This window comes from Lolium perenne, chromosome 1 (assembly GCF_019359855.2).
Source record: "Lolium perenne isolate Kyuss_39 chromosome 1, Kyuss_2.0, whole genome shotgun sequence".
In the NCBI taxonomy this organism is placed as follows: domain Eukaryota; kingdom Viridiplantae; phylum Streptophyta; class Magnoliopsida; order Poales; family Poaceae; genus Lolium; species Lolium perenne.
The window spans coordinates 195841654-195869005 of NC_067244.2; the positions used below are offsets into that span (position 1 = coordinate 195841654).

Below are 27352 nucleotides of genomic sequence, written 5' to 3' on the forward strand. Positions count from 1 at the left end.
CCAGACATGGGGCTCCTGCTCTTTCAAATGGTCTGGTGGGCGCTGAAGCCGCTAGTTAGTGGTAGCCTTAAAATGTCGGCAATGGGAGTTGTGAGGCGTGTGTGCAGCGTCCTATCTAGCAACGGTGCCCCCGTTGGAGGGCTAAGATACGCAAACAGTGGAAGATGCAAGCGGTGACTTGTGTTGGCGGCGCTCGGCAGCGTATGTTTCCAAACATGCAGTGGTGTCGCCTAGTCCAGCCGATAGGCGATACAGTGTGGCATGCCAGGACAATGACTCCGGGACGGTTATGCGAGATGCTTGTAGTGGTGGCCGAATTTGCTTGCATCTAGTGTAACGGGGGTGTAAAAACCGAGTTCAACCTATTGTTGGACTCGATAAGTTCTTGAAAGCTTCTACGAGTTTTGTATTTTCTTGTTGTTCGATCAAAATTGTCAGTGTTTCTAAAATGTTTGCGGAGATAAGTTCTTCTCCTAGATTTTTTTCAAGATTTCCCCTAGTTTTGTTCCTTTCTATCTTAAGGGCATGTGTTGAGCAAGATACAATCTTGAGGCTTGTGAAATGTACATGGTTATCAGTTCACTCACTTTTAAATATTGCAATGTCATGCATAACTAATGAACGGGTGTTCAAGTGTCTCTAAGAACTAAGCAATGATATCATTCCACACAAATTTGGTATCATGAAACTTTACATTGATGCAGAATGACATACGTGGCCTACCAACCAACTTAATGCAGTATGGTAACTAAGTAGTGAATAATCTGGTAAGTTAGTGACAACAATCTAGCAACTACTTACGAAAAAAGTTTAACGTGGAATCTAGTTTTGAAGGTCTCTTCGCAACTAAACCCACGGTGAAAACATATTTTTAAACTAATTATCAGTTAAGAGATAAATATTTTTTTATTTAATCATTAAGAGGAATCTAAATGATCTCATCGTGCATATCACTGCATGCATGCATAATTAGGCAAAGAGAATCCGTCCACAGGCACGAGGCTTGGTGCAGCACCACGGGTAGTGTTATCCTAATATCTTTGTTTAGTTTTTCTTTGTTGTAGCTAGCCAACTTAGATTTCTGTGTTTAGTTAAATTATTTTTTACTTAACTGCTTTCCATATTTTCTCTATTTTTCAATAAAAAGTGACAAGTGTAGCTGTTGGGATTTACTTGTGATGCTCACTCTTTTTGGCTTTGCTGTTTATCCAACAATAAACCAAATTCCTACTGTAGATCAAACCCAAATGAAACAACTTTTTTCTTTCTTTTTGGAGATGAAATGAAACAAATGTTGAGTTGAAGTATATACCATACTTCCTCCGTCCACAAATAAGTGAACATCTAGCTCAAAACTTTATCCACAAAAAAAATATACTTCTATCTTCTCAATGCACTTTAATTGCTTCTCTCTCATCGCGCGGAAATCAAACCCAATAATATTAAGCATATGTTTTTCTTTTTTTCTACATGCACTTAGCTTATTGGAGATGAAAAGATTAAAGAGGAGAGATGCACGTTCCCAATGTATTTTTTACTCTACTTCATAATTTATCTTGAAACCCCACGTGTACACTTATTTGCGGACGGAGGGAGCACGCAAATTAATACTTATTTTTGTACACATAAACTAAGTCAGAAGTTCCACATCCATGGCAAAATGGTGTCCTCACCCGGTCGGCATGCCTTCAAGTAGTCCAGGTCCAGGAGAGGCAAGGACGTGAACAAGTACCTATTGGAAGCAGAAGGAGCCAAAACGGGAAGGCAAACGGCAGAAGGGTGTCGATTTTGCATACGGTAAAAATAGAAAAATGGGAACAAGTCAGCACCCTGTTTTCCAGCGATGGAAAAGAAACACAAACCCGATTTACAGAGCGGATTGAGTAGCGCCTGGTAATTCCATGAACATAGGGGGGAAAGGGGCCAATAATTGGTTCTATTAACATATGTGATTACTTACAGCACTGCACACGTTAGGATACAGGATATACCACATTCATCGAAAATAAGAAGACGATACAACATGCCTACTACCTATGTACACGGTATTTACAGTATGTACATGAGATTTGGTTAGCAGAGCTCACCAAAAGGGACACCACCTGTCAAACAGAATATGAAACAAGCAAAGTAACAGTGAGGGGTGGCAAAATTCGATGGTCAACTAACAAAGTTGCTAAAACTAAATGACCGTACAAATATAATCTTAGGTCCGTTCTTATGCACCTATTATAATAACCTTGTCTTGTTTGCACACATGGTTATGATATTTCTGATTTTTTATTTTTAACATTCTAACATATTATAGTGTTATGCAAATTCTCTGTAATGTTTATGAAGTGCACTATCTCAAGAGTAGGTGTATATTATCCTATGAGCATAACATCCATGCCTAATAAGATTATCAATGGTAAAATAACAATACATACCCGACATAGTTCTGACACAAATTTTCATGAGAAGTCGCTTGAAGTATAAGCTTCTGAACCTGAACCTTCACAGATAATCCCGGTTCTACCTCCCGAGCATCTACCGAGGCTAAATGTTCACTACCATGTTGGATGGAGCTGCCAGCTCCTGCTATTGCTGACCCAGAAGAAAAGTCACGTCCTGTTAGCTTGTGACTCATCCGAGACATGACAGCTACAGCACGCTCATTTAAAACTTCATTAGCGTCACCGAGTTGATTGACCGCCTGCATGGCCAACATAACGGTCACCACTATGGGGATGTGGTCAAGAAACTATAATACAAGCAAGCATGAGAAAAGGAGGAAACCTGTAGCAGTTCCTTCTCACGGGCTCCACGAGGAGGCTGCATGAGCTCTTCATTAGGAGCAGCTTCTTCGCTACTCACCACTGTATGAGTATGGGCATTTCCATGGTTTGAAACTTGAGGAACTTCATTGAAATTGAACAACCGCCAATTGATTAGCGGGTCATGTACAAATGCCTGAATAAATATAGATTAGAGATTGTATAGCAATAAATATCACAAAACATACTGGTTGGGTACAAGATGAAGCATAACAGAGCAGGATAGGCTATGAAAAAATAAGTGGCCATGGGCTGATCTAGCACCCAGCGACACTTGGCAGCTGCCAGGAACACGGGGGTGTTTGCCTTTAAGCAGCAACGATCCACCTAGCTAGACATGTGCATGTGCATTTTGCTTTGCCCAGGCAAAAGCTTCAAGTCCTCGCCTAATCCACGGGTATTATCATTTCGTGAACTTTCTCTACAGAATGTGCGTGAAATAAGTGAACCGACTTCCTCCCAAGGGCCTATGGCTGACTTGCAATTGACTTCCTTGAGTGTTCTCAGTTCCCAAAATGCTAACCAGATACACATTGCACATGATGAATCTCTGTTAGTATGGCTCTTTGTTTCTATGCAGTTTGGACCACGAAAACGATGCTAGTATTTCAGCCAAGTGGCAAACAGCAGTATTTCTGTCTCATGGATCCACAATTCTTGATGCTTTGACCTAGTTTAGCAGTGGTGGCTGCGATGGCGTGAAGTATTTTTTGCTAGTGGTTCCCCTGCATCATTCTTTTGTGTAGTCTTCCGGTCCTGCTTCCTCCATGGCAGAGATCATGGTTCTGCGATACCACATTCACTTCTCTCATTTCTTAATCTTGTTGGTTCATTTTGTCGAATCAGAAACTGAACTGAAGTCTTCAGTTAACCGAACTTTTAGTTTCCATTAATTCGTACGTCAATTTGGTTGTTAATTTCAAAAAACCAAAATAATTAAATACCCAGGAAACAAACCCAAACAACCACCCTGTTTCGAAATACCTTGATGTAACTTTTGTTTTATCAGGGATCTTTGTTGTAGTATTTACTTATGTGTTTTTCCACCTGACGTATTTTGTGTGATTAATAAATATAATAAGATCATACGCTAAAAAGAATTACTCCCTCCGTCTATAAATAGATGTCTGAGGTTTGTCTAAATCAGGATGTATCTAGATGCCAAATAGCGGCTTGATATATCCAGATTTAGACAAATCTCAGACGTCTATTTATGGATAGACGTAGTATTTGACACTTCGGCGCCCCATATGATGAAAACCCTTCTAAAATCAGCTAAGGGGGCAAAGTGAACTGTTTGGAAGTTCAGGGTTTATTTTAGATGGTTTTAAATTTTAGGACAAAATGTGGACTTGGGGCCAGCTTAGGGTCTAAACAAGTGAAAATTTATTTCTGCAATCTATTTTCAAATGTACAATATTGGTCAGGCAAGGTGCTATGTACTATACAAGAATTGAATTACTTACCTCCATCATAGCCATGACGCTGTGCTTGTTTGTTCGAAGAACTTGCATCACATTTTCACAAGTTGTTCTGAAAGTACCCTCAATACCACTAACTTCCATAGCTTTCACGAGCATTCTAGTCAAACGGAATGGTACCTACACCATACATAAAAAAAGTAACTTCCATAACAAAAAAAAAATCGTGAATTCAACAACAGTCTTACAATACAAGACAAGACTGAACAAAACTATAGCATCAAGTTAACAGGTAATTTGCAAGGGATAAAGCCCAGAACACAGCCCACTTACTTTTTCAGGGAACTTTTCTCGATTCATTGATGCCTCAAAGCAATCGCCAAAATCAATATGTAAAATTTTCCCGCTGAAGCAAGAAAATCATTTTATTAGAATTCAAGACAACAATGACAAATTCACAGTAGGGAAGGCTACTTCAATAGCTTCGTAGACATACCTATAGCGATCTAACATAAGATTGCTTGGATGCCGATCTCCTAAACCAAGCAAATAGCCAGCCTGGAAAAATTACCTTTTCAGCATCTTAAGTTGAAAGGAGCATCTCATATGCATAACATTTTATAGCAGTAACTCATACCATGCTCATAACAGCTAGGCTTCTTGTATAATTTGTACGCCGCTCTAGCCATATTTCAGAAGTTCGACTTTTCAGCCAGAGAACCTATCACAATTTTGTGGAAGCAGATTAAACATAGTCTAAAGAAAGCACCAAAATTGACATGCTCTATTTTATAACGCACAGAGACAAGAGACAGCATAGTACCTTTGCAAGGTCATTTCCTTCGGTGTTCTGCAGGGCATGCTGAAATACTTCCACCTTCGCGATGAGGGGCAAGTGGTCATAATCGGGTGCAAACGCTAACATAAGTCTGTGCTCCTGATTTAAGAAAATCTGGACAAGAAAAATAGGAAAATTAATTGCCAGATGACTAAAGTAGAGCATGTTTATCTTCTTTCAAAAGGGAACCAACTACTGAGGCAGACTAACCTTCCTTGCATCTCTGTATTCACGGATCAGAGCATGAAGTGTGTCACAATTTGGAACCCATCCAATTAATCCACTGTTAGGAGACAAAGGAATAACAGCATATCTTTGGATTGACAAATCTTTCTCTGATGTTTTCCTAGAGTTCTCCAGGAGAGTATTCACCAGACCAAAAAGCTAAATGAAGGGGAAAGCTAATTAGATAAATAAAAAATTGAATTACACAAGAAAATGGTAGCTTCAAATATCTAAGGTTGTTTCTGTGTAGCTTATGAGGACACCATACTAACAGATTATGCCCCAAGTGTTGATTGTTTGAATACTACAGATAGGCTCCAACTTCTCTACAATACTTTACTATCAGGGCTTCAAAGAACAGTTTAATTCACTAAGCAATTGTTCATCCAAATTTAACCTGTGTATCACTATGTAAGATCAGGCTAGTTTATTAGTCATGGGCATGAGAAAAGTTATTGTTTTGGATTAATGGTATTTCCCAAGATGCCTATTTCAGATCAGATATGGAACAAAGAGTCATAGTGATAAGGAATCGTTCTCTGTCAGATGATAAACCACAATGGCGTGGGCAAAAGAAAGAGCTGGCCTCAGATGAATGTGTAGGACAAAACTATTTATGGGCACAAGATGTAAAGATATGCTTGCTACTCCGTGCTACATGGACCAGCCAAATCAGTGCAAAAAAGAACTTGTAATCCAAATACAAACCTGCATAACACGTTCATCTTGCCTTAAATCTTCATGACCTTTAAGCAAGAATGCATAATCATTGCCATCACTTCCATGAATTGTCAGTTTCCTCGGTCTTTGTTTGGATGTTATAACAATCAATTGTGGAACAAAATACTCGATAGTCACAAGTGGTGAATCTGGAAGAGAAGTTCAATTCGTAATGTCAGAATTCTAAGTCGATATATAACAATCAATTGACGTACAAAATACTCGATAGTTCAAGGGATGAATCTGGAACCAAAGCTTGATTCACAATGTCAAAAATTTAATTTGAACAAAAAAAAGATGCATTTGTTTAGAGAATCTAAACAAATTGCTTTATTGTTGCCATCACTTAACATATACAAATCATGTATTGCATGGTTCCAGCAGAGACCCAATATATACAAATAAGGGGTGTTGATGACACAGAATATAAGATAAAGTAGTGGATAATCAAAATGTTGGTACTGATAGCCCATGCATACTACAGATAATCCATCCCACAATTGAGAGTTTTTAGAGTTTTGTAGGGCCGGCAAGGCAAAAGAGAAGAGTAAGAGTTCCTGAAAGAACTAGATAACTACAACAAATGGTATAACCCTGGTTGAGTACCTGCGGAATAAGTTCCTGGTACAGCCAGCTCCAACTTTCGACATTTGAGAAGCTCAGGTGAAACAGACTGAAAGAAACATCACATGATCAATCAGGGAGCTAAACGAAACAAACTGCAGGACAAACATAATATAACATGCTTACATGCAAATCAAGAGTTGTAAGACTTGGGAGTTGTTTGTCGATTCTTCTGAAAACATGGTAATACAAATCCCATGCCTACAGAACACAGAAGTCATCCTCAGCACTACTCAATGAAAAACAATACTCCGTCCGGTTCAAAATAATTGCCCAAAAGTAGATGTATCTACACACTAAAACATTTCTGGATACATCCATTTTTGGGCAATTATTTTGAACCGGAGGGATTAGTACATAAGTTGGTGTATTGACACTTATATATACCTTGGTTAGCTCAGCATCCTCCCCAGTAGCACGATATTTTAAGCAGCATTCATGAGCTTCAAGTAATTCATGTCCATAAGCCTGGATAAGTTTTCATAACATAAACTATCAAACATTTAACAAAACAAATTCAAAGTCAAAACCAATACTAGGCTTTGCTAATTCAATGAGGTCAAGGCGCCAAATGATCTACTGTTCAAAACAGACCATGATGTAAGGATAAATGAAATCTCTCATGAAAAGTAGCTCAAACATTAGGCAAGAGAAATGGATTTATGCTAACATATACTTTGATGGGGACTGGAGTAAAGTTTTGGCGAAGACGCTACCTGAATGAAAGTATTCTCCTTTATTGTCTCAGCCCCCTTCTCAAGCATTGCATGCAATGGCTCAAGTACTGCAAGCATTCCATCGATATTGTGCTCACCAAAGTACATCCTACTAGCTTCCTCAAGAGCTTCGTGCCACATCTCATGCCACAAAATGGCAACTCGTATCAGTTCCTTTGAAACGAGCTGTGCCTAGAGAGCAACAAACATCAACAGAGTCAGGAGTGCTATGTGTCTTCACAGAAGCTTAGAAGGTTATGGTGCTAACCTGATCAACAAGGCCTCCACTATGCTGCCGGATCTTATCAACAACCTCCTGTGCTGCGCGTTGCCTTAATATACTTATTGATTTGCAAGCAACCAAAAGAGGATACATCAATGCCTGGTTGAAATGTCAAAGGAGTGGCCAAAGTTAAAATTAGAATTATCCCAACACAGGTTCACAAAAACAGGGTCTAACTTTCTATTGGATACTGGACAGTTACCAGCCATACTGGTCAGTATGGCTACTGAGCACCAGTATTCTGGTACATAGGTTTCCTGAGCAGAAGTAAAGCATGAAATAACAAACCTACACTAGAAAAAAAGTAGTACGGTAAGACCAACAAGATTGTCAAACAACAAGGCTTATATATTAATTTTGAAATCTCTCTTCCCATTTAGAACATTATTCCAATTATCCTCCACTATAACTCTGATCAAAATATCAGGAAAAGCAAAGGAAGCATAGGTTAAATTTAAGAAGTCAGCAAAACTTGCGGACTTGCGGTGAGCATGGATGGAACTAAAAATGAGTGATACAACAAGAACCAAGCATCACTCAGTCTAGGGTGTGCTGGTGGCCAGTCGCCCGCTAGAGCTTGACCCAATGAAGCAGGATTTATTTCATGGAGCAAACCATTTACTTGAGTCTTGGTAGTTTTTTAAAACAATGTGACTGTGCTAGTGCCTGGCAGGCCTCCTCCTTGTTCTTTCCTCTACTATAACTCCATTTCATTAAAAAAAATACTTGTTTCTTTAGATCATTGGATAGGAAAACAGGTCGTTTTGTCAGTTGGCTCTTAAAGCAGCAACTGGGATTCTAGGATTCACTATAGCAATGCATAAGAATCATAAGCATAGTTTCTCAGGCAAAGAAGAAAAATGCAAACCTGTGGATGCCCCTTTCCAATTCGAACTAGCAATTCCTGTATCAGTTCTCTAACTATTCTATTATTTGAATGAATCCTTGCAATTATCTGGGGCAGCACAACCAACCACATTTCAATCTTCACAAGTGAAAAGCCATTCTCCAATGCCATTTGAACCTCTGAGGTAGCCCCATGGTTGAACCAAAGAGTCAAGAGACGGAGAATATCCTACAAAAGATAATCATTGAAATATAGTATTCAAGAAGCCAGGTATTGTGGAAAACTATTTTGTATTCAGTAATCTTACAATAGTATTTTCTCATGTTACCAAGGAGATGTAGAAGAATAATTTAATAGATCACCTTTCTAGACTTGTAAATATAGTGTGAAAATGACTAACAGGCCAGATATTGAACTTTTGCCAGTCTGACACTAGGAAGGGCGTTAAAAAGCGTTCAGAAATGCGATGGGATTAGATATTATATAAAGCCTTTGCTCAAAATCTACTTTGCAGAACAAAAAATAGTAGAAAATGTAGTTTTACCTGTAAGCTATCATCGACACCTTTAGTTGTAGATGCACACGCAATAGAGTAGAAATATCCAGTTACTGCTGCAACAACATATTTTCCAGCTAAATCTGGACGGCCTCTCAAAGTATATCGGGACATGACTTCAGTGTTAAACAAAGCCCAAGAGTGCCATGCCTTGCCCCACTCCTTGGCACTTAGTGTGGCATTTTTGTATGAAACCAATATTTCTGGCAAAAAATATTCAGAATTATTGGAAATTAAAGAAAGGCGAAGAATGAGTGAAAAAACTGTTTTTCAGACCTTGAATGGCATCATCATCTAACCCGGGAGACAGTGCTCTCTTCCAGCTAGCAAGTGTCAAATAGACACGAGCAATAAGTGGTACTTCAGCATTAGATACAGCACCTTGACTTACTAACATTCCAGAGTAAGTATTTGTGGCAGTAGCAATCTGCATAGACAAATCCTATCCCACCGAAAACAAGGGTGCATCAGTATGAACATATGAATATATGGGCGCTGCGATGTATTGTCAGAGTAAAAGGACAAAACAAAGTTACCTGTAGCCTAGAAAATGCGTCCTTTCGTTTAAGCTCGTCTCCAACAGCATACTGGTACTTCAGGTAAGCCAGGACTACTTGAGGATGCCCATGATACAGTGTCAATTCAGGAGAAGATTCCGGATCAAACTGCATGTGTTAGAAGAAATTATTTGCTTTATAAAGAGGATTGCGAAGTTAAACAGGAACACCCTGATTAACATTGAGTCATTTAGTACTATTTTCACCTGTAAGAGTTTGATTAAAGTAGATTTAGCCTGACTAATACGTCCACTCTTCCAGCAAAGTTTCGCAAATTTTATCCAGGTATCTCTGTCTTCATTAGGAGGAAGAACCAACTCTCTAACAGCAAGTAGGGCTTGCCACACCTGAGGAATTTTCTGAAGTCAATATGGAGAACAAGAATCATGCAGGCTATACAACACAGCATTCGTTAGCAAAGAAATCATATGACCTCGACATTCCGTTTTGTTCCTTTAATGCGCTCGTTCCACATATTACGGATAAGTTCCCTTCGCCCATCAGCAATTGGACTTTCCATAGGAAGAGTACAGTAATCAATCACCTGAATCACACACCTTTTGTTAGTAAAACAGTGACTAACTTTCTTCAGAGCATAAAACCAAAATTAGAATACCTCTTCCAGTTCTGAAAGCTGCTGAACCCGCACCATGTTATTATAAGCACGCTCATAACTCTCAAGTACCTAACAAATGAGCAACAGATAATTATTGGTATACTGAAGGGCAAAAGGAATTTGCAAACAGTTTATAAGCCTTTTTTGATGGAAAACACGGTTAATAAACCTATTAAAGTGCAGACAGTTCATCACAAGAAAGCCTCCCATAAATTTTTCGGTCAAAACTACCAAAATATCCCCCCTTTACTTTTTGGCCTTATATACATAAATTTAACCCCTGTTATCATGCATCCGTCCAGCGTACAGTAATTTCCTCTGATTCCCAAATCAATGCCTGATCTTAGACAATGCAACATACAATCTCTTACTCCCTCCGTTTATATATATAAGGCCACCACACATTTCAAAGTGGAGCTTTGACCAACATAATATGAGTTATACTTATATGTCACCAAAAGTACATCATTGGATTCATAAAGATGTTTCCAACGATATGTTTTTGGTGTTATATAACTTTTTTTTTATCGATCAAATTGTTAAACAAAGTTTTGGCTCGGAATACTTAGTGGCCTTATATATAAAAACGGAGGGAGTGCTACTATATTCGAAAGTTCCATTTTGGGCCCCTTCAAGGTGCCAAATGATGCACCTTCAGGTCTTACATTTTCTTTGGCGTATGCAGCCCTGATATACATGCCTAGGGTTTTTATACAGTATTTCATTGAGTCTACTGTAAATCCATTACATATCTATTGTCATTAGGGACAGAGAACATCAGCTTTGGGTATGTTTAGATGTACAGTTCCTTTGCCCAGCTATGAAAGGGTAAAACTAGCCTACCCAAATTTTGATGATCAACTGTCCATTCACCAATGGACAAAAAGAAGCAAAATCAGTGCTTTTGACCGATGTAGATGTAGAACAAATGAACAATGAACTAGACATGACTAATGGACCCAAGGTGAACTCTGTGCCAAGATGGGTGGCCCGCTCGCAGGCATGAAGACAAGTAGACACAGCAGAAGACAGGGCAGAAGCAACATGTAGCAACACAGTGGAACTACGTAAGAGCATGATTTCAGGCTCCCTTGCATACAATAGGCTTGCTAACCCAAGTTGGACATATTCTCAAAAAATGAATAACATAATGGAAAGGAAATTCAGACAAAACTTAAATCGTTTAAATCATAACGAAAGAGTATATAATGTCTATGTCATACCAATGCAGCAAGTTCAGTTGCCAAACAACGCCGAGCTCTCTCAACATATACACGGGCTTCTTCATACTGTAAACAGAACACAAAATTTCGCAAAATATGATCAAATTTTTAAAGAATATAATCAGAGTTCAAAACAGGAAAATACTCTACCTTTTTGCAACGAACTGAAAGAACAGCCCTAAAGAAAGCACCATTACTGCTTCCATCACCACTAGCGGTTGTATTACCCAACAAGCGGAGCTTGTTTTCGTCGCCATCATCCAGACGAGAAACATATTCAGACATCTGGTCCCACTCACCCATATGCCAGGCAGCATTTGCAGCCTATAGAAACAAAAAAAAAATTGAAAATTATGAATTTACATGTTACAAGTTACCTATAAACAGATATAAAAAATATCCACAACCATTGGAGCCATTTCCAGACGAGCAGATGGTTCTGAACCGGTCCATTGCTCCCTGCATAATGTGCTTAAATCTTCCCAACGAGCCAAGGATGCTAGGCACCTCATCCGCCCTAACATAAGCATGATTTTCAGTTAGCTACATCCATATAACATACTAAAGAAAGATTTCTATACAAATTAAAAGGCAAAATAACTATACGTGCTTTTCTTTGCGTTTTTTTAACCACCACACAATCTTTACACAGAAATGACCAAAATGGCTTCCACGATTAGCTAATTAACAAGATGCTCAAGTCAGGGTTCTGGATGCTTTAATATTCAGGGAAAATATTTCTCATGATTGGTAAGTGACAAGCTTTGCGAATGGAGTATACTATGCAACAAAAAAAGAAGTAATGGCCCTACCCAATGTAGCATCTAAGTTTTGCAATGGGCCAGACGCTTGAGATGACTTCATGGTATATGCCCTTAGAGCCTCATCCCATCGGTGCAATTTCTCATACCTACATTGCACAAAATATAAACAGATTATAAAACAAGAAGCTTGAAGCATCACAAATGATAATCGTATTTCAGCGAAGTTCTCATCCATGTTATCATTACGAGCCATTAGTTACAATGCAGTAGATACAAATGCCAGATAGGGATCATAAAATATGTGAAAGAAGGAATCCTTTGTCCAACTAAATAAAGCAGCAATGGATCATAGGTGTCATCGTAACAGGGAATATACCAGGATTCCTTCAACTGAACTTCTAGATGCTCTTGCGAGTAAGTCAATATTCCAATAGCTGCCTGTATAAATAACAAAAGGGATTTAAAACTATAGACAGATAACTCTTTTATCCTCTCATGTGACACAAGAACAAACCTCATGCTGGTGTAGTTGATTGTTAATATGAATAAGGGATTCAACCACCGTAACAGGATTTGCACCCATCTTCTTGGAACATACAGCTTCAAATTCCATTTCTTTATAATGGAGGGCTTTTGCATATGCTCGACACTGAAAAAGATAGTTCAGAAGTTTCAATAAAAACACACGGTCATGAAGATCGCCAAAATTTGCCAGACACAGAAACAGCAATAAAAAAGCTAACCTTCTCAGCAAGCGCACCAAGTAGCCTAGTATCAATCGGAAGAGGCTTCTCGTCGTGTTCCATAAACTCAGCCTATTTACAGGAGCAAACAATTAATAAAAGAAAACATTACAAACAAATGGTGAATTTTGTAAAAAATAATCTTAAGAGCATAATTACCAAGTTCAGCAGCGTTGCAAGAATTTCTGGAGGTATATTTTGAGATGAGAATGCTGTCTTGAGACTTCTCACTAGTTGCTCTTGTGATGATTCAGTCATTTGGGCCCAGCAACTTGCAAAACCCGCAGCAAACAACTCGCGTCCAACAGAAGGCTGGACATTTATGTCAGAAAATACTTCACAGCACGACTAACACATTATAAAGAGCTACAACGGCTTCACCTGGAGCTGTGCTAGTCTTGCGCAGGTGCGTAGAGCTGGAGATGGTGACTCTTTAAGAAGCGCAATACTGAAGTGCCTCATCCATTCAGCCCAATCTTCTCTAGTACTTCTCTGGGAAGCCTCGCCAGCACTTCTCAAGCGAACATCGTTGACCTGCAGCAGCCAAAACTCTAAATTAAGTATAAGCAAGAAACTAGAAGGGTTACCTTAATCATATTTTACAAGAGAAGCGAAACAATAAATTACAATAATCTGCTACCCAGTGGCTACAAACAGTGAAAGAAGAGAGAAACACACAGATGGCAGCCTGCTACATAGCAAGCAACACAGCCCTCGGAATAGAAAACTCTCACGAGGTTCAAAGTTGTTTTAATCAAGAATAACTATGTAAAACAAGCATCCCAAAATCCTTCCAACAGACACTCCAACCGATTCAAAACGTAAGTGGTTTTAGCTGTGGGTACAGGAATTGAGGAGTAACACGAAATAGCATTGGTGATCTTTATTTTTTCTCACAATTTACCAGAATCTCTCATAAATAAATGTTGGGAAGGAAAAACTGAAAGAGATTGGGAAGGACACCTGATATTTTGATGAGAATATGAGCATCCATCTCAGCAAAGGCACAGTATAGGAAGAATATGAGCATCATCTCGACATAGATTACAGTGTTTTTTTTCTATATAACAGAAAATGGTCAGCAAAGTGGCCACATCACCTTTAAGTGCATATGCAGGTTAGTTGCATTGATATGTGTGACCATCGTGAATATTTAAGTGTGTGCGTATATATGGTTGTTGCAGTTCCTACTTAAGAACACTGAAAAAATAATACTTCAAGATTTTAACAAAAACCAAGGTCCTCTTAATTGTGATAACAGTTTTGAACATAGTCGAAAGATTTCGAGGGCAAGAGTGAGCTCTGGTGTCTCAAAACTCAATTAGTTAGAAGCAGAATACAGGGAAATCTATAACATTTCATTTGAAACAACAAAGGACGTTACTTGATGACTTCTTGGTTGCCGCTGTGTTTCATCAGATTCCTCCGAAGGAACACCGTCAAAGTCCTCAAGAGGGTCACTAATGACATCAGGTGGACACTGTGTATACTTTTGTACTGACAAGTTATCGGAGATGAGCGGCGCTCGCCTGAGTAGTCGATTTTCAATCTCATCCCATTTTCTGTACTGTAACAAGTAAAATATGAAGAATTAAGCCACGACATCAAAAGTGTACATGGATAAAATCAAAATAGGAGTACCCGCAAATGGTGCTTCACAAGAAGTTTACGAATCGATGGTATGAAAATTGTAAATTCCTCTCCGAGAGCATGTGCAAGCGAGCAGAGCGCCTCTGCAGCATCTTTCCGTAAATCATTGTTGTTTCTACTCATAAGAGGGGAAATAACACCCAAATTAAGAAAAGTGATGCACAAAACAAAAATTATTAAATTGATAAAAGTAGAATTCAGTTCAAAAAAAGCAGAAATAAGATGATGATCATAAATATGCTATGAAAACAGCAACTTATAAAAAAATCTCAAGAAACCAACAATGCGCTATAAATAATAAGTTATTTCTAACCATAAGCCTTACCCATCCAAGACGAGCTTCAGATGATGCACTAACGCTGATACATGAGTACCAACCTGGACAAGATATATCAAGATGCATGAAGTGCAATACAGAAGTACAGAAGCTTCTTTAACTTAGATCATTTTGGTGCAAATCATATGATACATCAAACTGGATCAGAATGTCAACCCACCTGCACCTTTGGTATAAGCTTAGTCAAAGTGACAATGGCATGCCGTCTAATATCAACTAGCTCCACTTTAAATAAACGAACAAGCACTGGAGCAACCAAATGCATGTGCTCATCCAAATTTCCTACAAAGGTGCCATTGAAGTTAACATATGTTAAAGTTTCACCAAACATATATTAAGGACATGAAAATAAGAAATGGATACATACCGCCAAACACTTCAAGTGTGTGCAATATGTCAGGAACATAGTAATAATCATTGCAGCGTTCAGCATCACCCAAGACTTGAATACAACTTGGTAAAATATGGAGTAAATACACCCTGAACTCATCATTCAATGCTAAGCATAGCTGCTCAACAAGATGTAGAACCTGGAGAGGCAAGATGGTAATTACAAAAATCATGAAAACAGCAGAATCACAAAACTATTACCCAACAATTTTCGGTGGGTCGTGACATAGTTATAGGAATACATCAAAATTATATCATTTGAACTGGACTTCTCACAGACATGGTCTGAAAACATAGTCCCTCGCCCAGCCAAAGAATCAGTTTGGGTGCAACTGATCATTGTCAGCAGTTCAGCAAGACAAGCTAACTAGACAGAACTCACAATCCTGGATTTCATAGGAATTAATAACTATCAACTTCAGTGGATAGTTACGCAATGGTATTTGGTGTGGATTGGGAAACCATGAAACTTTATGGTGGCAGGGGTATAGTAGGAAATAATGTCAAATATTCTCCTTCAAAGTGTAAAAAGGCATGTATTGTTGAGAATAAATAGATGACTAGAATGCCATCTATTTTCGAATGAAGGGGATACATATTACTTGATGGCAGCTAACAGCATACTTCGTCGTAACAACAATAGCCCTACCTTCATTCGCTAGCAATTCTACATGTTATTATCTACTACCTCCGGTCGCTTTTAATAAACGCAGAGCTAGGCTAATTGGATGCATGCATGTACTATGGCGCGCATCGATTAATTCGGACCGGAGGTAGTAGCAGATTAATATGTAATTTGCTGTCTTATTACCTGATATGTTTTATTAATACTACCAACTATAACTTTTAGAAACTTAACAATTCAACTTCAACTTTTAGGAACTCAACATAGTTTTTTCTAGCATCTCCAAAGCGACTACACTAGTTGCTACCTGCCCAGAAATACGCGGTGTTGGGAAGTGTCAAATATTATCTAGAAATGTCTGAAAATTCAATTATTACCAGTTGAGATAACAATTTTGAGATGTGTGGGTGAGAGTGGGGAGAGGGACTGCAACGGCTATCTTGGCACCAACTTTGCACTCTTATAGTTATTGTCAGTAAGATATATGGAAAATTGGAAACACTCATCTTATTTCGTTAAGCTCTCATGTACAATATCAGCTTAGAGTTTGCACAAGGAATGAAACAACTCTTTCAGTTTCTCTACACAGAACACGCTAGCATCATCTGTGAAAAGGAGTATTCTGTCTCTATGTAAATTTCTAAACCCCGAACCCTCCATTCTCAAACTCACATCACAGAAGCATGTGGCGACAAAAGATGATACTAGGCGTGGAATACAATTATCGACATACCAACCATTTGGCGATTAAAATAAGTGGGATAACTGAAGTTGAGCATCAAGCCTAAGGTAAGATTGATAATACATTTGCAGTTTACTGATCTCTCTCTCTCTCTTTTCTAACCCATGCAAACATGTCGGTATGCCCCATATAGGAAAGTTAGAAACTGCAGGTGCACAGCAGTATTATACTGCCAACAGAAAGTAACAACAGATAACAGAGAAATTCAAGTATTATTACTGGAGAACCCTGCGGACCCTGTATGGTCCGCTTTGGTGCAGGCAAGCTGAATGAGGAAGTCCATAATTCGGAGACGAGAGAGAGCATGTCCTGTAAATACTTCCGAATGTGCTGAAATAGGAAAATTTGATCAGTAAGCTGGATAACAACTGCAACAGAAAGAACAGTTGAAAAATGGAATGAACCAAAAGGGCAACACTAGAAGGACCATCTTACCTGCCGAACAATTGATACTAATGTCCCGAGTTTCCAGGTTATGAACTCTTTCAAACCACCATCCTCGCACATACGAACAGCACGGAATAACTCAGGAAGAACCTTCCAATCAAAAGAGGAAGTATTTCAGACATTTCTTCGTGTACCTTGTAGCACCTTACTCTCTTTTCCCACAAAGACATACATGTGCCAAATTGTTTGCCTTATATCCAACCCTAATGTATTTGAAAGCTTGGAACTACGGGTGTTTAACTTGTGATCATGATTCACTAAACCAAGGGGAACCAAGATTTTAGATAAATGGAGATCACAGATATTCTTGGAAAAAACAACTGACTGTTTGGAGAAACTTCATAGGTGCAACGTTTTCATGAGATCAAAAAAAAAAAGGTTCTCCAGCAATTTAAACTCAAAACAACCCTGTCACATAAATCATGAATTGGTTTCATGAAAAGGACTTCAGTTAATGCAACAAACTGGTGGTTGACCCAGATCAGTCGCAATTCCAGAAGTAACATGTATCAGTTAGAAAGCTAAAACAACTCAAGGTCATGCCCTGGGTATCAGCTAGAATGTTTCATGCATGAGCATTGCAGTCAGTTACAGACAGTGAATCACATCTGGATTATATTGTGGTGAAATGTGAATAGAGTCAAATGAAACATGACTACTATAAATGCATAGGACAGGACGATGTACAATTGAGGAGATTGACTCTCTCACCTTCGGTAAATAAGGAACACAGCCAAGGCCCATTGACTAGATCCAAATGTATCACGGAGAAAACAAAGAAATATTAAAGTGGTCCTGCAAAAATTATATAGTTGAAGGAAAAAAATGTTTAAAATAGAAATATTACCTTAAAAACAAAGATAAGGGAGCCAACAACCATCTGATGGTAACTTGCAAGGGAAGGATCTCGAAGAATTCGCATGAGAGAACTAATTGCAACCTAGCGATTGAGGATTAAGGTTAAAGGGGCTAACACAGGAGTGTACACCTTTCCAATAAAAGTAACATAAAATCATACTGTTGAATAGTAGTCTTCAGATGCCGAAAAAGATGGCCAGAAATCAGTAGGTATTTCTTCCATGGAAACAATATGTTGTGCAGTCTCAATTGTTGGCCGCAGAACCTCTCTATGCTGACCAGGTAAATTATGTTGATTACGCTTATGTGCATGAGGATCCAACGCGCCCATAATCCCCAAAACCTGGAAAACATATTGCATTATTTCTTGACAAGGGCATTGCATAAAGTTTCATGAAACAGCAAAGCATCAATCAAATAAATACCTTCAGCACTTCCAGTCTAGTCGACCATTCCAATTCACCATTTAGCAACTTCAACAATAAGCCAAGCAATGGGGGATACTCGTTATAGGGAGCAATAACATAGCTGATGGCCATCCATGTAAAATCAGAGAATATAAGAGATGACCAAGCCACAGCAATACATGTGTAGTAAAAAAAAGTCTGCAGATATGGAAACAAGTAGTTCGACGTAATAATGCAGCTATTTTGCACATTAGTGACTGGGCGACGACCTGTTGGCTCGTGGCATGCGCCCAGGTGTGCGCTCAGCCCACCACCCACATTCAAGCCATGTGCTCCGCATGGTGTGCGCCTTGGTTGTTTCTTCTTAATTTAAAAGGCCACAGGGACCCTGCGGTCTAACTTTTTTTACCTATTAGACTATTATCAAGGGTAAAGACTCGAGAGCCATTTGTGCTGGCAAGGCAGTAAATGAAACATGCAACTGTTCCAAACACAAAGGATAAGATACCACCCAAGAAAGTGAAATATTAAGGAAGGAAGACTCTCAAAGACTCAAACCTAGGATTGGCCATGAAATGTTTATAGAACGGCTTGGCCAATGAGCCCATTAATCTTAGGATTGGCCTATGATTTCTATTTTACCAAAAAAAAATGTAGGGAAGGCCTTGGTAGTATATATTTTATCACATAATAGGGAAAATATTTACAAGAGGAGAGGGGAATATACATCCAGATATTTACAGAGTTAAGAAACAGAATCAACCCAGCTATCGAGAAGGGCTCTACACTCCTTAAATCTAAAGGACAACAAGCTTAGCTCTGCTAAATTCGTGTTTCCAGCGATACTAGGGGAATGTTAAAAAATACAAAGTTCTGATATTTCGAAATGTGCTATGGTGCAGTAATGAAGAATTCCATGGCGAGAGGCTGCTAAAGAAGAGGTGGTTCCACATTTGGCATATGACTCTTGAACTGTTGCACTATACTCTATTGTCAACAAAATACTGTGAATACTCACATTTACTTTTCTCTAAACCTCAAGTTTGGAGTAGGAAATAATGCTCAATATGCTAACACTAATAAGAAAAACAAAGAGATAACAAACTTTCACTGGCAGACAGATCAATTTGACAGCGATTTTTTTTCCTCAAAAGCGTGCACAAATGTCTATGTTTTGCATTAGAAAGATAACTTCAAAAAAGAAGGACAACGCCAAGATGGCACAAAAGTTAGATGAAGCTAGCCAAACAAAAAAAACTAAGCCAGCCAAACCCCAAAACTATCAAAGCGAGAAGAGAGAAACCAAAAAAGAACTACAGCTACGGGATATAGAATTGAAGCCCTGTTGTAAAATCGATGCATGCACTCAGTAGGTACAGACATGAGAGAACAAAAAATGTGCACTCAATATGTGAAGAGATGAGAGAAGAAAAAACGCATGTACCCTGTGCTTTGAATAACTTGTCCAAGGGTTGCTACTGCAACTTCCCTTTTACTCACAGCACCTCCATCCAAAAGAGAATCCACAACCAGAGGCATTAGCTCAGGAAGATATTGCCTCATTGCAAAACCACCCTATCATGCAAAGCATAAACTATCACAAGTCAAATCATGCAAATTTCAAGAAAATCAACCATAAACATCAAGAGAAAGTCCAATTTACCCCCTACACCTCTACTTTCAGAAAAGTCCTGATTGGACCCTCTGTAAAAGTAGAAGGGCTACATGAAATAAACATCACATGATAGAGAAAGATATACCACTTTGGCCAGTTCTCCAACAGTTGCAAGTACTCCTGCAGCAAGCACAATGTTGGCCGTTGGTCCTGTTCCTTCACAAAGCCTAGCCACCAGCGCCTGAAAGAAAACAACATGGAACTAGGATATAATACTAGCAAAAGAAACACTAGCAATGATCTCAATTCTTACTAACCTTGTGGATTGGAGCAATATAAGGAAGTATTAGCCGTGGACAGCTCCTAATTAAGCAGCCCAATAATCTAGCACTTTCCTCTCTGCATTTGCTATCCATACTGCAGACAACATAAGATCTTTTCGAATCATGATGTTGGAGTAACACAATATGAATTTGAAACCAGCACTGATCATTAGCACAAGAATTTTAGTGCCCCAAACCTTTGATCAAGATAAGTGAGCAACTGTATAAGATAGCGACGAAGGGCAGGCAGTACATATGCAGGATTTTTTTCCGACAATCTGCCTGCTACTAATATTGCCAGTTCTCTTACACCATACTCCTAATCATGGAAAAAAAAGAAGAGAATTGTCAATGATAGCAAGGGGACATAATGTTCAGAAAACTACTTTCTACCAACAACTACATAAAGGGAACATGAACTGGAAGAGTGCAAAGAGAACAACAAACTTCTGGGTTCGAATTTCCAAGCATGGATAAAATAGCCAAGGACTATTCCTTTTTTCCTTGCAAAGATATTGTACTAAAACACTACTTTCCTAAGGGCCCTGTTCCAAAACAGTACTTTTACAACTAAATGTGGTGAAAGCATCTGGTAACATATTTATAAGCATCCAATACCCCACTCTATATGATAATTGATAAACATGCTATATAGCGTACCTCATCGTTTAAGGCAACAAAAATTGAAGTCAGGATGTCAGCTTGAGCCAAGAAGTCATCAAAAGTTGGATTTCGATACAGAGCCTTGAAGACTGAACTCCTAACACCAACATCAGCATCAGCAACGGCAGCAATAAGAAGTTTCTCCACTATCTGCAGAGGCATACATACAGGAACGTCAACATGATTATATTATGTCAAAGAAAATATATCAGAGGAGTTCTTATTACGGTGCCTATGGCATAAGAATATAAAGTGTGCAACTTCCAGGAACCAAGTCCAAGTTTGAAAAAAATAATGTGACAACTGTCAAAGATCAGATTTAAGCATGATCGAGTATCGCACAGCTAGTCGGTTGATGACAACCCTCCTGTTTCCAGGTCCTTTCTGTGTGTAGGTCAAACCATTCTGGATTAGCCCAGCAAACTCACCCCTTGCCTCCATCAGCATCAGATGCACTTACTTAGCACCTTCACCGCCATCAGCCATTGCGCCACCAGCCATTATGCCACCTCCTGCTCTCCCGAGTTAATGCAACCGCTCAACTCCACCCTATGAGCCCACTGCCTCATCTAGTTAGGCAAGCTTTAATCTCTAGTTAATTTAGGTTGCCAGTCCACTGATTTCCTTGTGGTTATCTTGTAAATTTAATGATTGCCTAGCCTATTAATTTGCTGTTGTTTAGTAGGCAGTAGCTAAGTACATTTGGTGAACTGTTAGTAAAGACAGTAACCTGTTACTAAGTACATTGTGACTTGTTATGGGAATGGTGAGTAGAGGCTCTCCATCCTCTGATGTCACTGTAGTACCAAGTCTGCTGCTCTTCTGATCCTCATACGTTGCCTACGTGATGTATTTCCCTTTTCTCCATATAAGATACCCAGTGTATCGTCCTATCCACTTAACCATGTTTCTGGAAATACCAGATCATCACACCCATATCGTGTATTGGGGCAACTTAAACAATCATGAACTATGTTGACAGGCATAAATATCTTAACTCCAAATGTACCAGATAGTATGATGCGAACTACCTCCTCTACCCTTCTACAATTTTTCTTATCCTTTTCTCATACAAACTTTGCTTCCAAACCATTGTTTTTAAATTCTACTGTTCCACATGAAACTTAACTCAGGCAGTATTAAAAGATAGCTAATAAAATCGTATGGGAGGAGCTAAGCGTTTAGCAACCATATGTCAATCAATGTTGCTTCAAAGTAGTAAACTATTGAGTACCTGTCCGTTGTCCCTCTAAGAAAACATGTCAACATCTATAGTGTGGTTGGTAAAGAACCTCATCATATGCCTTGCTCAACACTCTCATATAATAACCCCGTAGTATTATTAGCTATCTTTTATACGGTTCTTCATAACAACATTACCTTGTCAACTTATGTTTTTCAAACTGGACAGTACAAAATTAAGGAATTCCTTAATGGACTGAATAATTTCGGCTTAACTTTGTCAAAAACAATATGGTTGCTTCAGTTATTTCAGCTAATAATACCTCATTTCAAAGTGTTTACCTCAGCTATTCCCAAAAAGACATGTTATAGTAGGTGTAGTAATAAACGTCGAGCAGGACAGCTCACATACGCATGTCACAGAATTATTGAGCACATGGTGAAGTTTGAGACAGACCTCTTCTACAAGGCGACGGCGCTTAGCTCCTCCCATACGATTTGACCGATTTGAACTGAACTGTGTAGTAGATGAAGCAGAAAGAGAGTGTGCGACTAATCTGCAACAGCATATCGCAGCAGCTTTTCGGGTACTGCTATCCTCGTCTTCCAGATAAAGGATGACACTCTCTCTTGCCAATTCCAGGAGCTCATGACCCTGAAACCACTGCATAATTTAAAGCCCGAAGATGATGACAATCACAAAGCTATGTGGACCATTTCGAACCTTAAAGTTGAAGTTTGCTAGAGTACGCAGAGCAAGTTGGACAAGGACTGGACCACTAGAATCCACAAACTGCTGCATACTGCTGGATCTGGTTGCCCGATTAACAGTAGCACCAGGCCTCGTGGATGACTTTGGAAGTGCTTGAGATATACAATCCAACAAGCGCTCCTGTATTGTTGGCAGTAGAGATGGGATGCTGCAGGAAACAGGGAAGTTGACGCTTTCATGCCAACGACATAATAAAGCAAGAGAATTCAAATCAAGAAACAGTACCTAGTACTTATAGACTCAAGTGCATCTACAAGTTTATCAGAAAGGCCGGCAGAAAACATTGCATCTAGCAATCCACCACGAATATGCCGTTCCATTGCAACACCCATAGCTTTTGCAAAGCTTCCAACACAAGTAATAGCTTCAAGAGATGGCCGTCCTTTGCGAGGAGCAATCTGCAAACAGAAACGCCATTAAGGAAAATAAAGATAAAGTGAACACCATAGTATAAAATAGGTTCTGAAGCATACCGCTTCATGCAAAAGTGGGGTAATTGAGGGCAAACTGGGCACGAGTTCTGCACCCAAAGCACCAGCCATCTCTCCAAGAGCAACAAACCCACTAGCACGCTCATCTGGGGTTTTTAGAACGAACAGGATATGCTCCATGCATATCTGGAAACGAAACAACATATGTCAAGCTATTGCTCTATCTTTATATTACAACTTCAAGTAAATAAAAAAGCATGATCTAAGAAATGGAAACATGTAAGGTGCAAAAGAATACAAAAGGGTTTAGTTCAATAATTGTTGTAGCTAGAAAACCTTTAGGTAGTTGGTCACAAATCTGTCTCGCAGGAAGTGCGCAATTCGAGGAAGAAGAGATGTTATACTACGACGAACAAGCTGATCCCGGTGTTTTAAGTACGTGAGGACTATATCAGCCACTTCTCTGTACCTAGACATCATAAATTCCCCAGTATTCCTGCAACATTTTCATGCAACAATAGAATTAGAATATGGGAAACAGTGTATTGCTGCCAGAAAAAAATGGTTCATGCTGTTTTGCTATATCAAAGTTCATAAATGACAGAGTTAGAATGTGTTCCATAGTAGAAGGAATGCGAAAATGGTACACGAGCAAACAGCCAAGAGAACAATTTGCAGCATATGAATGACGAACTTGTAGGGAAAATCACTGCAAACTGAACTTTAAGTTACCTCAACAATTCTCCAACAGCCAATAACGAGCCATGAATGCTATGAACAGAAGCATTTTTGCCAAGTCCAACTTGCGCTGCTTCACACATGCGGTAATACCTGGTCATGAAACAAAAGTAATAAGATAGATAAAATGGAAGTGTTATTAGCTCATATAGAGGGTACCGACATGCCAGTTAGTCGCAACTAGTGGTTGACTACTATTTGCTACAAATACAGAGCAAAGATACAATGGTACGCATACTGAAATCAGTGGTAGTGTGGTACACAAACGAATCAGAGTTAGTCACATTGCAAATTGGTTGAGTCCTCGGCTCAAGAGACCAAGGCCCCACATGCAGTTTAGTCACATTGCAAATTGGTATCCTAGAAATACATGGGAAGTGATTTGCTAAAAAAATGAGCAGGATGTGCTTTGGACATTATTCCAACCTCTTAGGAGGCCTGTTTTCTTCTTCTATTCAATGAAAAGAAACGCAATGTCATTGCGTTTTCTTGAAAAAAAAGCCCTAACAACCATAAATAGGTTGCTGACGCCTAACAGCACGCGATTTGTACGTAACCAAATGCATATGCTTACCACTGTACGCGCCACCGCGTCTCCCGCTTCTCAATAACATGAAGACAAGCACGCAAGGCTTCTACTGCTCGTTCGCGTACAGCTTGCTTGGGGTCTCTCAGTGCTACCCATATAGCATCAACAAATTCAGGAACATGAACATTAAAGGTTGTAGAAGCATTCTCAGCCATCTCCTACAAACATAGAGGAAAAGGACACATTTTATACAAATCATACTGTAGTACATCTAGATAGATAAAATAGAATTAAGTTAAACTAATGCAATCACATAATAAACAAATATTTAAAGCACAACACCCCAGAATACTAGTGGTACTGGTACATGGATTCCCTTCCTGGATACCTTGCAGGGCAATAGGAGAGAGCCAACACTAGGGGTGGGCAAAAACGGTATAGCTGGTTTCATACTTTCAGCTTAGTTCATTTTTTTGTACTAAACTGGAAGTGGAGATTAGATTTGCGAACGAAAATGAACTACTTCAACTAACCAGTTTCAAAAGGTTTAAAACGGTGTCAGTTTCAGCCATCCCTAGCCACCACCCAACCTCACAGATAACAGTGAGCCAACTCAGTCACACTGAGAGTATATCAGTCCAAAAGATTCAGAATACACTAAATGTAGAACTAGGTAGATATTCTGCTGGGTGATATGCAAAAAGGAGCACACATAGATCCCCCTAAGAGTAGTTACTGAGAGCGAACTTAAGGTTACGTAATTGCTGAGTTTGTTACTTGTGAATCTTCTACACGACTGTACCATCCCATACAAAGACTCACTGTAAGCCCATGGAGCAGGGTTTAGGAGCCCAGATCCTCCATTGATATTTGATCAGCAAAGGGGGAAACAAAGAAGTCATATGACTTACCCATATCCACTGAAGTAAATAATATTTGAAATGCAACACGGTACCAAGTTCAGAATAAGGAAAATATATTCACGAGTAGTATTGCATGGAGGAATGTGTCCACCATCACGACCATGAATAAGACGTGCAACAACTGTAGAAGCTGACAAGTTCGACTTACTTTGAGAATAAGAACAGCTGCAAAGCGACGATACTCCACTCGATCCCCACCAAGCCACCCTAAAGCAGTTTTAATCTGTACGAAAGAACTGCTTGTTAAGCAAACTGAAAAACATATATTCAAGAAAAAGGGAATCAATTAAAACTTACCTGTCGCTCAACTTCATCTGCAGTCATTGCTCCCCCAGCTTTCGCTAAATGACCAAGCACTGTGCTCGCTGGAACTAGGATTTCAGGGTCACGCTTTACTTCAAACACATTTCTCAAGAAACTGGCGAACTTAGAGACCTTTGAGGCACCTTCCCCGAAGGGCATATCAATCAACGCATCGATAGCACGAAGAGCCAGCAAATTCTCAGAAACGTCGGTACTTTGCAATAAAGCATATATCTGGTCATAGAGCTGATCCATAAACCTTAGGAAAGCTTCGCCGCTGAGATCTCGAGCTTCCTCCTCAACATGCTTCCGCAGGGCATCAGCAATAACATCCTATTGGAGAGTTGACTAGAAAACTTATCAAACTAGAAAAGTATATTGCGATGTGAACATAAGGGCTATACAATGTCAACTACCAGAGAGTCTTGTGGTTAACAATCCCACAAACCTCGAAAACTCAAAAGGCGCCAAATTAGGAATGCCATCTATGTTGCATTGCCATCAACATGAGAACCATATATGGGGAGTACTAACTTCGCATTATTTTCACCATATGACCAATATTTGTTCAGCTCAACAGCTTTGTGGACACGAAACAACAACTCAACAAAGTACGTATTGGGAAGCTATAGAACCAACGCAGTATTCCATTCCATGATCAAGTTAGTCCATACACTAGTACTAGCATAAGCAAAATATCTCGATCAGGTAAATCCCCAATCCCAGTATATCAATATGAATACCAGCAAACAATTGATCCAAGTAGCTTCCAGCAAGATGATATAGGACCTAATGATGTTCATCCATCCCAGCCCAAAACCCTAGAACCAGCCTAACCGCACAAACAGCAACGCCGAAATATCGCAATCTGAGCAAAGAGAAGGCGAGGAACGAACCGCTCCAGACGAGATGTAGGCCGCGATGTTGAAACTGTGGTCCTTGGCGACCAAATCTGCAAGCCAAACGAAGCTTGATTTTTAGCCACGCCCAGAAGAGGAAGTCCCGGGCATAATCGGGGGGCGGGCGAAGCAATACTTTGGGAAAGGAGGAGTTACCTTTGGACTTCTTCCCGATCTCCGGGAAGTGCGGCGAGGGCTTCATGTCGACGGCGCCTCCAGAGCCGCCGCCGCCGCGGGAAGCCGAGAGGAGAGGAGTGGGGTGGGCGGAAACGGGGGGGTAGAGGAGGGCTGGAGAGGCGGGTAGGGCGGCGCGGGGGATCGACTCCTGGAGGCGGGTCTGAGAGCCAGGGCTTTAGAGCAGCAGGGGGAAGCGAGGGAGCACCACGCCGCCGGCCGCCGGGGAGCGCCCTGCGCGGGGTGGGGCGGCTGTGCTCGTACGGCGATGTCGGCGAGGCGACGCCGCGCGGGAGGAGGCGGCGGCGGCGAGCAGGACAGTAGGAGGAGATGGGCCGGAGCGGAGCGTGGATGCGGCGTCGCGGGTGAGGAGCAGCAAATTTACTTTTTTTTCC

At 39.8% G+C, this 27352-nt stretch overlaps 1 protein-coding gene across 1 annotated transcript; it reads right to left on the reverse strand.

Moving 5' to 3' along the window:
- Positions 1–1908: 1908 nt before the first annotated feature.
- Positions 1909–27352, reverse strand: LOC127317600 (serine/threonine-protein kinase TOR). Its single transcript, XM_051348172.2, has 58 exons — positions 26940–27352; positions 26781–26836; positions 25879–26217; positions 25730–25804; positions 24704–24876; positions 24124–24222; positions 23728–23887; positions 23434–23577; positions 23186–23358; positions 22913–23108; positions 22646–22843; positions 21004–21156; positions 20541–20662; positions 20338–20437; positions 20166–20261; positions 19850–19980; positions 18424–18526; positions 18159–18341; positions 17988–18080; positions 17852–17887; positions 17129–17230; positions 16913–17023; positions 15304–15466; positions 15097–15218; positions 14925–14977; positions 14591–14714; positions 14334–14516; positions 13331–13483; positions 13109–13261; positions 12950–13021; positions 12721–12855; positions 12583–12644; positions 12255–12352; positions 11850–11959; positions 11593–11766; positions 11443–11508; positions 10220–10288; positions 10037–10147; positions 9810–9950; positions 9583–9711; positions 9323–9488; positions 9035–9249; positions 8512–8718; positions 7629–7742; positions 7361–7552; positions 7032–7112; positions 6771–6845; positions 6627–6693; positions 6009–6169; positions 5286–5459; positions 5061–5189; positions 4875–4958; positions 4734–4795; positions 4571–4643; positions 4283–4417; positions 2779–2952; positions 2430–2695; positions 1909–2102 (listed from the first exon to the last, which is right to left on the reverse strand). The coding sequence occupies exons 1-58, from the start codon at positions 26983–26985 to the stop codon at positions 2084–2086; spliced, it is 7401 nt and encodes a 2466-aa protein (XP_051204132.1). The 5' UTR covers positions 26986–27352; the 3' UTR covers positions 1909–2083.

Bases quoted from the DNA above. Each gene is read 5' to 3' on its own strand.
- LOC127317600 (XM_051348172.2), bottom strand. From the start codon at position 26,985: ATGAAGCCCTCGCCGCACTTCCCGGAGATCGGGAAGAAGTCCAAAG. The intron at 26,837-26,939 runs GTAACTCCTCCT...TTTGGCTTGCAG, and splicing joins GATCGGGAAGAAGTCCAAAG to ATTTGGTCGCCAAGGACCAC. The intron at 20,663-21,003 runs GTACGCTATATA...TTCCATGATTAG, and splicing joins TTGTTGCCTTAAACGATGAG to GAGTATGGTGTAAGAGAACT.